Here is a 13,503-nt window from a genome sequence, read left to right as displayed (position 1 = left end):
ATGGACTGACGAATGCGAAGCGGCTTTCATTAAGTTGAAAGAATACCTGGCGACGCCACCGGTCCTCTGCAAACCGGTAACAGGCGTGCCCCTCCGGCTGTACTTCGCAGTGACGGAACGAGCTATCAGCTCAGTGCTGGTCCAGGAGCAGGACCAGATTCAAAAGCCCATTTATTTTGTAAGCAAGGCCTTACAAGGTGCGGAAACCAGATACCAGGCGTTGGAGAAGGCAGCGCTGGCGGTGGTATTTTCAACCAGGAGGCTCCGTCATTACTTCCACAGCTTTACGGTGGTAATGATGACAAATCTCCCTATACAGAAGGTGCTGCAGAAGCCTGACGTGGCTGGGAGAATGGTACGCTGGGCGGTGGAGCTGTCAGAATTCGACATCCAATACGAGCCTCGAGGATCCATCAAAGGGCAAGTGTATGCAGATTTTGTAGCAGAACTATCGCCCGGAGGAGAACAGGAGGTGGAGGTGGGCTCGCAGTGGTTGCTCTCGGTTGATGGCTCTTCCAACCAGCAAGGGAGTGGTGCGGGAATAGTCTTGGAGGGACCCAACGGCGTGCTGATTGAGCAGGCCCTGCGCTTCGCCTTCAAGGCAAGTAACAATCAGGCAGAATATGAAGCCCTGATAGCCGGAATGCTCCTTGCCAAGGAGATGGGCGCGCAGAACCTCCTGGTGAAAAGCGATTCCCAGCTTATTACGGGGCAGGTGTCGGGTGAGTTCCAGGCGAAGGACCCACAGATGGCGACGTACTTAAGATACGTCCAACTATTGAAGGGAGCATTTAACGCTCTTGAGCTGATACACGTCCCAAGGGAGCAGAATGCCAGAGCTGACCTGCTTGCCAAGCTGGCCAGCTCAGGCAAGGGGGGTAGGCAGAGGACAGTGATCCAGGAAACGCTCAAAGCTCCGCGTAAGTTCGTGGAAGATAACAGGGTGAATGTCCTCCAAATCTGTACATCAAGAGAGAGCCCAAGGAATCATCGCTCTCTAATCCAAGATACGCTGAAGACGCCACGCATCAGCACATATGCGGACACGCTTGAAGAAGAAAGGCAAATGCAGGTATGTGTCCTAGCTGAGGGAGACACCTGGATGACGCCATACAAGCGGTACCTGGCGGATGGGACTCTCCCAGTGGAGCCAGAAGAGGGTAAGAAGGTCAAAAGAAATGCCGCAAGATATACTCTGGTGGATGGGGTGTTGTTCAGACACGGGTTCACACACCCTATCCTAACGTGCGTAAGCGGCGACGAGTGCACCAGGATAATGGCGGAGCTCCACGAAGGCATCTACGGGAGCCACGTAGGGGGAAGGTCTTTAGCCTCCAAGGTGATACGCGCAGGTTTCTTCTGGCCGACAGTAAAAGAGGACTGCGCGCGACACGCCCAGCGCTGCAGGCAATGCCAAAAGCACGCCGACTGGCACAAGGCGCCGCCAGAAGAATTGCGATCCATATACAGCTCGTGGCCTTTCCACACATGGGGAATCGACATCCTGGGCCCATTCCCACTGGCAATCAGGCAGATGAAGTATTTGATCGTTGCCATTGAATACTTCACCAAATGGATAGAGGCAGAGCCCGTGGCACAGATCACCGCGCACAAGATCCAGCACTTTGTGTGGAAGAACATTGTGTGCCGCTTTGGCGTACCTAGGCGCCTGATATCCGATAACGGGACCCAGTTTGCCAGTCAGCAGTTGAGAAATCTGTGCGCTGAGATAGGTACCTAGCAAGTGTTCGCATCAGTCGAACACCCCCAGACCAACGGGCAAGTGGAGTCAGCAAACAGAGTTCTGCTAAGGGGGCTAAAGAGAAGGTTAGAGAAGGCCAAAGGGGCGTGGGCGGAGGAAGTTCCAAGGATCGTATGGGCATACCACACCACGCCCCAATCTTCTACCATGGAGACGCCTTTCAGTCTGGTGTACGGGTCGGACGCGATGATCCCGGTAGAAATACACGAAAGCTCACCACGTTTTCAAAACTTTGTGGCGGAGGAATCCAATGAAGAAAGGCGGGTAAACTTGGATCTACTAGACGAAGCCAGGGAAGAAGCCAGAATAAAAGCTGAAGCAGTGAAGAGAAGGGTAGAGCGGCAATATAGCTCTAAGGTAAAGCCACGACAGTTTCAGATTGGCGACCTAGTGATGAGGAAAGCCCACCCATACGAGCTGGAGAATAAGCTGTCTCCCAAGTGGACCGGACCCTTCAGAGTTACTGAGGCTAAGGGCAACGATTCGTACAGCCTAGAGACCTTGGATGGAGGTCCTATCCCGCGCAGTTGGAATGCAGCCAATCTGAAGTTTTATTTTAGTTGACTTATGTAAAGCAGCCATGTAACAGTCTTGATAAAGGGGACGCTCTTTTTCCCCTTCTGGGGTTTTTTAACGAGGTCACCAAGAAAAAAAAAAAAAAAACAAGTTTGAGAAAAAGCCGTGCCTTGGTTTTCAGCCTTTATCTTTCTTCGCTTGAAGTAATGCGAGGCGTCGCCAAGAAAGAAGGTGTCGCCCAGGTGAAGGCGTCGCCTAGGCGAAGACGTCGCCTAGGCGAAGACGTCGCCTAGGCGAAGACGTCGCCTAGGGGAAGGCGTCGCCAGGAGCGAAGGTGTCGCCTAGGTGAAGGTGTCGCCAAGAGAGAAGGCGTCGCCTGGGTGAAGGCGTCGCCAAGAGAGAAGGTGTCGCCTGAGTGCAAGCGCCGTTGAGGAACATGACGAAAGAAAAACGCGCAATATGAGAAACGTATGCAAAGTAAAGCGGCGTCGAAAAAAATCAAGTGTTGCATAGAAAAGTTGATGTTACAAGCAATGTTCGATACAATGTGAGTAGCGCGAATGGGGAAAATATTACAAATCATGCAAAAACACGAACGAGCCACTTCTCAGTGGCCGTTGGAGTCAGCACTAGAGGAAGACGAAGCCCCGATCCCAGCCCGCAGAGCTCGGGTAAGTCGTGTCCTCCTCTCTTGGTTTATTTTCGAACCTGCACCAAGGGGGATGAATGTGTCAGAGGCACCATGAAGCAAAACATGCACAGATAGGAAACAATAAAGGCGGAAGTTTCTAGGGCAACGACTCATACATATATACTTTTCGAGAGTTCCAGCGTTGAACTCCAAGCTGATCAAGGTGGCGGAGTCAAAACCTCCCGCCTCAGCAAGAATCCGGCAAGCCACTTGGTCACTCGGAGCCAGCTTCTTGAAGGGTTTGGTTTTGAGGGCCCTCGCCTCTCTCACCCAGTACAGTGGAAAACCATCCAGAGCGGTGGGAACGAGGTCAGTGCAGCAGATCTTGAAGAACCGACCTTTCCACCCGGTGAATGAGTTTTGGAAGGGGGTGAGGAGAACTCTCCTAGGAACGTTACTGAGAGTTACCTAGAGGTTGTTCCTTTGCCTCTTCACCTCAAAGAAGTGAAGAAAGAGGTCAACCGACGGAGCACAACCCAGAAACCCGAAAAGGATGTCGAAGGCTTTGACAAAGGCCCAGCTGTTGGGGTATAACTGGGCCGGAGCAGCATTGATCTCCGTCAGCAGTTCCTTCTCGAACCGGTAGAAGGGCAGGCGCACGCTGATGATCTTGAAAACCACCTGGTAGAAGTAAAAGAAGGGGACCCCATCGTTGGCCCGTTCATCTCCGCATACTGGCTCCCCTAGAGTGCAAGGAAACACAGCAATGTCGTCGTCGTGCCTCCTCGCGAAGGCACGGTGATCATAGGAGCATGAATCTCCTTTGTGTTCCCTTATGGCTCTGGTGGGGAGTAAGCAGGAGCATTCGTCGAGGAGCTCCCTCGAAGCCCACAGATACAGGTCCTTGGGGTCGACCCTGGGGGGAGTAGCACAAGACGACATTCTTGAACAAACACTGGAAGAACTCTTCGCGAAAGGAGAAAGGGTGCAGTTAGGTTACGAAAAGCGTAGAAATGATGAGTGCAGTTTCAAAGTCTGGAAGAATTAAATATAGCGGTTAGAGCGCCAAACAACACACATGGAGGTATTGCAGTTAGAGCGCTAAACGACGCGAATGGATGCACCGCACGATCGAGCCACGTGGCAGAAGATGGAAGGATGGCCCTGACAGCCCTGGTTAAACTCAGAACACGTCGTATCGACAGAATGCCCAGTGGTACGATGCGCCGTCGAAAGTGGGTCAGGGGCACAGTGGGAGTCAGGATCAAGTCGAATGACTGAACGTCCCATCAGCCATACAAGAAGCGCCACGTGGATCAAGTCGAATGACTGAACGTCCCCTCAGCCATACAAGAAGCACCACGGGGATGGCACGGGCAACACCTTGAGCTCTTCGCTGTCCTAAAGCGTCGACCAAGGCCAAGGTCAAAGTCGATGTCAAGGTAAAGATGACGCCCAAGGTGACGCCAGCATGAGACGCCCGAGGCGTCGCCTAGAAGGACGCAAAGGGCGACGCCAGCGTGAGAGGTCACGGCGTCGCCAACCAAAATATCAGCAGGGTCGCCTCCCCGATACCCACAGGTAGGAAAGACTGTGGAGGGAGACGACCGCCAAACGCCAGCGAATCACTGGCGGGGTGTTCCCCGATACCTATGGGAAGGAAAGACCATGGAGGGAACGACCCCCCTCCCCCAGAGCACTCGGCGTTTTAGACACCCGGGGACGATACGGCGCTGCTGTAGCAGGCCTCTCCTTAGGCGTGGGCGCCGGGCGTTAAGGATCAAGGAAAGGACCGTTTCGGTGTTAGAGACACCCTGTGGACGATACGGCTCCACTAGGTGAGCCTCTCCATGGGCGTGGGCGTTGGCGCGTGACCTTTCCCGGGCATACAAGGACGCCCAACGAAGTGAAAGAAACGGGTATAATACAAGCAAAACAACCGAAGCACGCAAAGGCAAAGAATGAGAATAAGATCACACAGGCAGAATTCTGTGTCGCGAGGACACGAAAGCAATCATACAAAACCCCAGAGTTGTAGCAAGAGTGCAGACAATTCAAAGAATTACAAGTTTATCAAAGAAGGCTAAAACAAGTATAAAGGAATGGGCTGATAATCGAGGGTGGCGGCTCAATCGTCTATCTCCAGAGGCACGACCTTTCCATCAACAATGTGGTGAGTGGAATCGCAGCTGGAAATGTCGATCCCTGGATTCATGCAGACTGCTTGGGCCAGAGCTTCCTGGAATCCCTCCTCGAAAGTGCCCGCCATGTCCTGGATGAGGGCCTTTTTGTCCTTCTCTAGCCCCTCAATGGCGGCGTCCCCAGAAGCTACCTGCTTCTCCAGAGCTTCCTTTTCCACACGAAGCCGATTGACCTCGACCTGTAGTTTGTCGTAGTCGACCTGAAGAAGGCCCATAGCTTTGGCCTGGGTAGCCATTTCCCCCTCCATCCGCTCCATCTCTTCAGCCTGCTCACAGCAGCGGTCCTTCAAGTCCTTTTGAACTTCCGCGCCAGCTTCGACTAAGTCTTGAAGGCCCGTTAACTGAACTTGGAGGGCGACTTCCCGAGTATAAAAGTCAGCCTGGAACCCCATCGCCTCTGCCAGTTGCTTTTCAGCCTTTTCCTTGGCCTCTTGAGCCTGCTTCAGAGTGCTTTGGTAGGTTTTGTTTTGGCATTCCAGGGTTTTCTTTTCCTCCTCCAGGGCAGTTACCTTTGTTTCCAAGGCCTGGAGGGTTTGAGCTTGCAGGACCGCATTTCTAGCCTGGGCGCGCCATTCAAGGGCCACCGCCAAGAAGGCCCCCAAGTAGAAAGGCATGCCCTCCTTCCTGTCGGTGCCCTTTGGCATAGTTCCGCCACTGAAGCCCCTCATCAGATGCATGATTGGAGGAGGGATGGCGATGAGATCGGGGGCGGCAGCGACGGGAGCAGGGGAAGCAGAGACTTCTGCTGGTGGCGGAGGCGGGGCAGATTCGGCGCCTTCGCCCCCTTCCTCTTGGACTGCTGTGGGGGGAAGTGAGGTTGCACTTGGAGGATTATCCATGAAGGAGTTCCCTCTTTGGGGCGACGCCTCCGGCAGAAGGGGAACTCGCGCAGATTTCCTCCTCTTGAAGGGTGTCACACCTTCCGAGTCCTCATCATCCGACAAAATCTCCAAGACCCGTTTCCCTTTGTCAAGGGGGGTTGGAGCCGGTGATGAGGCCACCGCTAGAGGAACGGCGACGATGGGCAGAGGAGAGCCGGGAGTCTGAAGCGCCTCGAGGCTATGTGGAGATGACGGAATTGAGCCTAGGGGGGCTTCGGTGGTGATCGGTGGTGGCGGTGGCAGAATTGGTGGGGGGATCGGATCAGCAGCAGGGGTGGAGGAGGCGCCCGCCTTGGCAGCACGAGCCTCCTTCATCGCTTTCGCCAGCATCATCCTTTTGGAGGCGTCCATCACCGATCCTACATCAAAATAGACCAAGCAGCGGAAATCAAGGCCAAAGCAACTATACAAAATTACAAAGCGCATAGATGCGTGAAATGCAAGTAACATGGCACCATGGAAGACGGGGGGAAGAGGCTGTGGGAACAAACATCCGGTAGAAAGGTGTTCACAGCAAGAGGGATGAGGGGAGAGTCTCCTTACCAAAGTATGTTGTCAGGGCGTGAGCATTGTATTCGCTAGCAACAAGCTTCAATGTATCAAAAACGATCCCCAGCCCAGCCAAGGCCTTGCTCACCTCCCTGTTAGCGGGAGATAGCTCTTCCAGGGCTTTGTCCCTAAGCAGCTTAGGGCGCTCCGTCCAATAAAGGGGGAACTCGTCCAAGGTCGTGGGGTCGTGTTTGGCGCTGCACACTCTAAAGAATTTCCCTTTCCAGTTTTTGTAAGAGTTTTGGAAGAGGGAGAGGAGGATCCTGCCCGCGATCCCGGAAAAGCTTACCCAGAAGCTTTTCCCCTGCTTCTTCACTTCGAAGAAATGCAGGAAAACGTCTACGGAGGGAAGGATGCCCAGATGCCCGCAGAGAATTTGAAAACCCCTTACAAACGCCCAGCTGTTGGGGTGGAGCTGGGCGGGGGCGGTATTAATTTCGGTGAGGAGTTCCCTTTCAAAGGGGGTGAATGGGAGACGCACCCCTACGCGTTTAAACACCGTCTGGTACATAAAGAAGAAAGGGTTCCCCTTTCTAGGTTTGTCGTCCACGCAGACAGGTTCCCCAGGCCTGCCGTGACGGACGGATATGTGAGCGTCGTGAGTGCGGCAGAAAGCGTTAAAGTTATACAAGTGGGGATCCCCACGATTAGCTTCCAGGTCCTGGAAGGTAGTCAGGCTGGTACACTCGTTCAAGAGCTCGTCGGGGGCCCATGGGTAGTAGGCTTTGTAGTTGGACTTAGGGGTCTTGGGGGAGGAATCAGACTCCGCGTTCGTGCGCGTCATGGTGTGAATAAATAGCTGGAGAAAGAAGAAAGGAAAAAGGTTTTAACAAGTGTAGCCATGACAGGAAGGGGAGTGAACCCCAGGAAACACCACCCACGCGAGAAAACCCAGAAAGAAAGAGAAGGGAATAGAGAAGGAAGGAGAAGCGGAAGAACGCAGTAATGCATAAATGTCAACAGTCCCAGGCAGTTCAATAAATCATGCAAAGCGACGAAAGGGAAGAGTCGTGGATATGCAAAAATCATACCTTTGTTGTCAAAGTGAAGGCGGAAGAAGAGCACAGGAGGGAGAGAACAGCAATTGCAGAGAAAAGGGGTTGAAGGCGATGAACAGTGTAGGAACGCAGAGGGAATGAATGTAACAGTGGGGTGAGCGCGGGGTTTGGGGGTAACTTGAACGTTACATTTGCAACCCAAGAGGCGCTAACTAGGAGCCGTGAGATCGTGCCACGTTTCAAAGGATCAATCACCCAGGGGAAACGCAAGGGTCTCTAGAGGCTGGCCGTACGATGGGCTACGTGGCGCGCGATCAAGGATAGCCCCAAAGGGTGTTATTTTCCCCGTTTCAGAGGATGTCCAATCAGCCATTAAGAGCGCTCCTATGGTTCAGAGAATGTCACGTCAATAATGCGAGAATTGTTGAGTCAGCAGGGAGTAACACGTCATCAGGGTGGCACGTGGACGGCGTGGGCGAGGCCTTAGTCTTTACGCTGAAGACAAGTCTTCGGCTTAACACTGGGGGGCTTGTGTACCGTCCCGTATCCGAGCGTTGACTAAGTCAAAGTCAAAGTCAACACCAGGAGTCAAAGTCAACACAAGGCGTTGCCTAGGTGAAGAGACACCAAGTGTCAGCGTCGTCAAGAAGAGGCGTCGCCAAGGCAAGGCGTCGCCTAGGTGAAGGCGTCGCCCAACCAGGGCGTCGCCAGATCAAACATTACTAAAGCAAGGCAATCACAGTGTGGTTCCCCGATACCCATGGGTAGGAAAGACCATGGAGGGAGCGACGCCGTGGGAAGGCCTCAGGTCCCGATGATCCGGGAGAGTGATAAAGAGAAGAGAAAGGTGGCTTCAAGGCCATAGTAACAACACCAGTGTAGGGCAGCCTGACTCGTGAAGTATCCCTGCCGCCCCAGAGACGCCTTCGGGACAGATACGACTCAAGAGGAAGGTCACGCCCAGGGTAAAACGGGTGCAGGGTACGAGAGGAAGGCAGATACGCTCTCAGAGTGAGTGACTAGATGATTGGGGGCATGAGGTGGCACCCAAAAAGTCACCCCTTGCGCAGTAGCACTCCCAGGCAGGAGGACTCACACGTAGAAACATCCCCAGATGGGCAGAAACGCCCCCAGATGGGGTCATAGCGTCGTGAGGCCCTCCACGTGTACGACAGCCAGGTCAGAATAGAAACACCATTTAGTCAGGTACCAGGTAATTAAAGTCATTCAATACATTTCTGTTTTGAGCGTTCAGGTACTATAATGGCTCCCAAGCGTTTCAACGTCTTAAATGCACTACGTTTCCTAATTAGACGCCTTAATTGAGCGCGTTACGTTTGTGATTAAAAGCGCTTTAAGGCGCTTTAAATGCTTGGGTAGTTTAAATAGCGCTGAGAATGTTGGGAACAGGGTTGGAAGTTTTGGCAAATTTTCCTAGAATACACTCCAGTTGCTTGCTCGAAGTCGTGAGGCTACGCACAAGGGACTGGAAAAGAGGTTGTTTGCCAGAGCGGGAATATACACACAATACACAGTTCTTTTTACCACCTTCAGAGTGCCATACGCGGTGCTAAGATACGGAGGTGCCCAGTTTCTGGTGTTTCTTGCTGGCTGACTTGAGCGTCGGAGTGCAAACGGCCGCTAGGGCGCCCTTTTGTCCTCTTTTTGCAGGAATCCACAGGTAACCAGTGGGAAGGAGTCCCTAGCTGACGGTTGAGGTCGCGCACAAAGACGTCACATGTCAACCGGACGGAACAATAGTTAAATCCATTCTCCCCGGCCTATAAAATCCCGCACTCGCTCTGATGGAGGAGGGCCCAAGCTCACCACACGATGAAAGCCAAGCCTCCAAGACTAGACGGTCTAGCCTATGATGAGGAGCGTCTAGACTTAAAAAGGAGCGTCTAGCCCATGAAGAGGAGCGTCTAGGCCATGATGAGGAGCGGCTACATAAGGAGCGTTTAGGCCATGATGAGGATTCCTTCTAGACCGTCTAGCTTCACATACACATGGGTCAAAGCTACGGTTTTGGGAAGAGAAGACCTTTGTAATTGTTACATAAAGGCCCATTAGGGGTGCTTAGTAATTAGAGTAGTGTAGAAAGCATATTTGTGTGAACATTCTAGAAAGACCATGGAGGGGGGGTGAGCATAAAAACTAGACACACCCCTCCCCATGTGCTCATTTGTGCACCCATGTGCCATGTGCACCCATGTGCTTCACATTTACATTTCATTTGGCTAGCATTAGGGTTGCATTATGGTCCTCCTTAGCCTATAAAAGGAGGAGCCTACACCTTGTATTTTCAAGTTTAATTGAGTATTGTTATGCTGCCCATTTTGTGCACTAGCTTTACTTCTCCTAGAAATCTAGGCTATAAACTTCAATCCTTTCACCTTTCTCCCTTGAGCTGGCCGAACCACTCAAACATCACACTCCTCATGCACCTTCAAAGCCAACACAACTCCTAGGAGGGCTTTGTTTCACTCACCCATTGCTTCCGCACCCTATTTTCTACTTTGATTCAAGAAGAACACATGAAAATGCCATCATTTGGTATCATGAGCTTTTGGTTCTTCAAGATGAGTAGGTTGGTCTTTTAATTTCAGTTCTTCTTTATTTCATCTTTGTCATTTCAATTCCTTACTTGTCTTGCTGTTTTTTTATTTTAAATTGTTCTTGGTGTGCTTATGGAAGATCCAACCAAAGCACAATTGTTCAATTGATCTTGAACAAATTCTGTGCAGCTTGTGATAGGATTCCTTACACCATTGAGTGGCTGTTTTTCTTTAGGAATTTGAGTCCTTATTGCTTTTTTAATTTTGCTTCATTTTATGCTTTGAGTCTTTATTTTCTGAATCTATAAATGTTGTGTCAAGTCATGTGAATCCATATTTGTCAACAATTCTTAGTAGTCCTATTATTGGCTTGATTGTTTCTTGCTTTTGGGTCTCTTTAATTTGTTTGAATCTGCTGTTCTTTGATCTTTTGGTGCCTTTTTAATTTTTAGTTTGAGTTCATATTGTGTTTAGATCATACACAATTCTATTTCATAAATTTCCATTGTGTCTAAACTTTGGTATCTTGCTGTTTTTGTTTCCAGTTTTCAGATTCCCCTGTTTACACCTTCTCTGTTTTGGCTGTTTTAACCCAGAAAAATATTTCCACCCATATAAAAATTCTGATTTTCTGGAAAATGCAAGTTTAAAGTGTTATAGAAAAGACAAAAAAAGAATTAGGTCAAAAGAAGCAACCGAAAAAAAATGATAAATCTTACAAAATCAGAGTGCAAATCCTGAGCGCTCCAGCTGGCCTAACCGAACACCAATTTTGCAAAATTTATTAAAAAAAAATGGTGCATCCGTTTTGAGTGAATCCAAAGCCAGATTTTATATAAGATCCTGAATATCTTGCATAACAAATTTCAGAGCCAAATTCCAAAAATACAGATCAGCATAAATCGGGGAACAAACACGTTTTCTGGCCCACAACATTTTCCAGTGGTGCTGTTTTTTTTTATTTGGTCATCTAATCTAGTGCTTTTCTTTAGGAATTCTTTTTGTGTGCTAACCTTTATTTGAGTACCTTTATTTGTTTGCTTTAATTACTTGACTCTCTTTCTAGTTGTCACAATCTAAATCCTTTTGGTGGTACTGTTTTATTCAATTAAATTTGTTTCTTGCTTTTGTTCTTTGACCTCTAATTTGGGTGCTCGAATTTAATTCTTCTTTGGTGCTTATGTGAATGGGAACTTGATTTGGTTAAGGTTTAGCCCTTTGCTAGGTGCTGGAAATTGGAGGATTAAAGTCCATCATTCTTAGGAGAAGACAAGGTCAAAGCCGAAACAAACATTCTTGAAATAAACACTACAAACACTTGGAAGATCAACAATCAAAGACAACAAGGAAGTGCACTAATCAAAAGAGGATCAACAAAGGGAGTTCTCTTATTTCCTTTGCAACTTGGTTTATTGTTAATTACGTTTTAGACGGTGAGTGTGTCTTCAAGGGCTCAAAGTGTCCAAGAAGCCTCACCTAGGGCCGAATAGTGTAGCATTCTTGTTTAGTAATTGTTACTTGTTTGTAATTGTTTTTCTTTTGCTTTCATAGCTACGTTTTGCATGGTTAGTTTTGTTTAAATTTGTGTTAAAACCGACTAGCTTTGTTGATTAGTAGCTTGCATTGTTTTCTTTCATTGAAAATTTGATTTCTCAACTTAATTGTGTTCTAAGTGGTTTACTAAGAGAAAGTTTTGTGTGAAGACATTGAGGGATAGTTTTTGGCTAAGGCAAAGGCTTGGTATTTAAGTAGTCCTTTGTGACTCACCTCCCTTACCTGGAAAACTACCTTATTTGACTTTCCTAAATTTCCTTAAGGTAAAACACTTATTGATCCTGCCTGTTGACCGGAGCGCTGGAGAATGCCTCGTCAAAGGATCGACGTGCGCGCCGCTTCTCACTTCCGTTCCTCCTCTGGATCTATCTCAAGAACCTGCAAAGAAACGACACGGCGCCGCTGCGGCCGATCGCACTCCGACGCTCAAGTCAGTGACGGTATCACCAAATACTAAGAACTGGAACCGTGCAAACTCTCTCTCACAAACAGCTCTGTTACTCGCAAGCGTAAAGTGTATGAACTGAACGCGTGTACCTTAGAAAATCTGTTAAGAACTCTTATATACCTGGTGGTTTTCTCTCTCCTGGCAGTTACAGCATTGGACACGTGGCTCGTATCCAACCGTACACGTGCCATCATCCGGAGGCTCCCTGACTTGGCGCTGTTTCTACTCTCATTTTGGCTAAGTTACCTATGCATGGTACTGCCCAGTGCATATCTAACTCAGGAGTGCGATCTCTACTGAAACTGGCGAGTTAGGGCCTTCATACACCTTCCCTGTGGTCTCGCCGGCCGCCCTCATAATCTGCTTCTCTTTCATCTTTGGCGATGTGCTTGTTCTGGCGATCTCCGACTGCCTGGTCGCCTGAGTCTACATCTGGCGACTTCACCTTTCAACCTGGCGATCGCCTATTCTGGTAAACTAGAAATCGGAACACGCCAACTTAACAATCGGCGACCAAACGTGCCTCCCGACTTCCTTCCCATCTGCCAACCTGGCGCCTTGTCAACACGCCTATACTGTAGCAGGATGCCACGTCATCACACCCGTCCACCAGGGCGGTACACAAGCCCCCCAGTCTTAAGCGAAGACTTGTCTAGCGAAAAGACTGAAAGAGCCCTCGTTAACACCGATCTGCGTGGCACTGACGCAGAATTCCAAGCGATCGTACTTTCTGCTGCTCTGACGCTCCACCAAACCCTTCAGCGATCGCTCGACACGTGGCTTCATCAACGGCTCTCTTCATCTGCCGTTAGCGCTTCCAAACTTATTTCGAAAACCCTTAAACCCCTTACGCTCCTACTGTTCCATCACTTTCTTCACACTTGCATACGCTCTCATTTCCTTCTGCGAAAACTCTCGACGTTCCTCGACGCTCTAGATCACCACCTCCCTTCAACGTTCTCCTGATCATCGAAAGGTAACTACTTTCCTTCATCTGCTGGGTTTCCTTGCATTTTCACCGATTTGCATCATCCTGTAACTGTCTGGTGCATACGCTGTGGGCTGTTTTTCCATTTCTCCTTCTACGTAACTTAGGGCTTTGTCGATCGTCGCAACGAACTCGCATTCGTTCGTCTTTCACCTTCCTTCTATGATCGAGTCAGCCTTTGTAACCCTCCTGATTATTTTTTTCCTTTCTTCTTCGTTTGCAGTTGCTATCATGACTCGCACGAAGATCACCCCGAACCCCCCTCCATCAGCGCGAAACCCTTCTTCGCAAGCGCACGACCCACCCCAAGTTCGTGGCGCTTCCTCTTCGCAGGCTGAGAGGCCTGCATCTTCCCAAGCTGCTCTGGCCCAGGCGACTCCACCAAACGCTGGAGGAGCCCCCATCCCTCTGCCAGAC

The 13,503-nt window shown here is 50.0% G+C and overlaps 1 protein-coding gene across 1 annotated transcript in view; it reads right to left on the bottom strand.

Annotated features, from left to right (window-relative positions):
* LOC137838583 (formin-like protein 18) overlaps positions 1-6,306 on the bottom strand; it is a 44,011-nt gene extending 37,705 nt beyond the window's left edge. The window contains exon 1 of the mRNA XM_068647828.1: positions 5,242-6,306. Within this exon, the coding sequence (XP_068503929.1) occupies positions 5,242-6,306 (1,065 nt within the window). The remainder of the gene's footprint in view (positions 1-5,241) is intronic.
* Positions 6,307-13,503: the final 7,197 nt, after the last annotated feature.

This window comes from Phaseolus vulgaris, chromosome 4 (genome assembly GCF_000499845.2).
Source record: "Phaseolus vulgaris cultivar G19833 chromosome 4, P. vulgaris v2.0, whole genome shotgun sequence".
Lineage (NCBI taxonomy): Eukaryota > Viridiplantae > Streptophyta > Magnoliopsida > Fabales > Fabaceae > Phaseolus > Phaseolus vulgaris.
The sequence above is the reverse complement of the archived record's forward strand: the minus strand, read 5'-3'. Positions and strand labels throughout refer to the sequence as shown.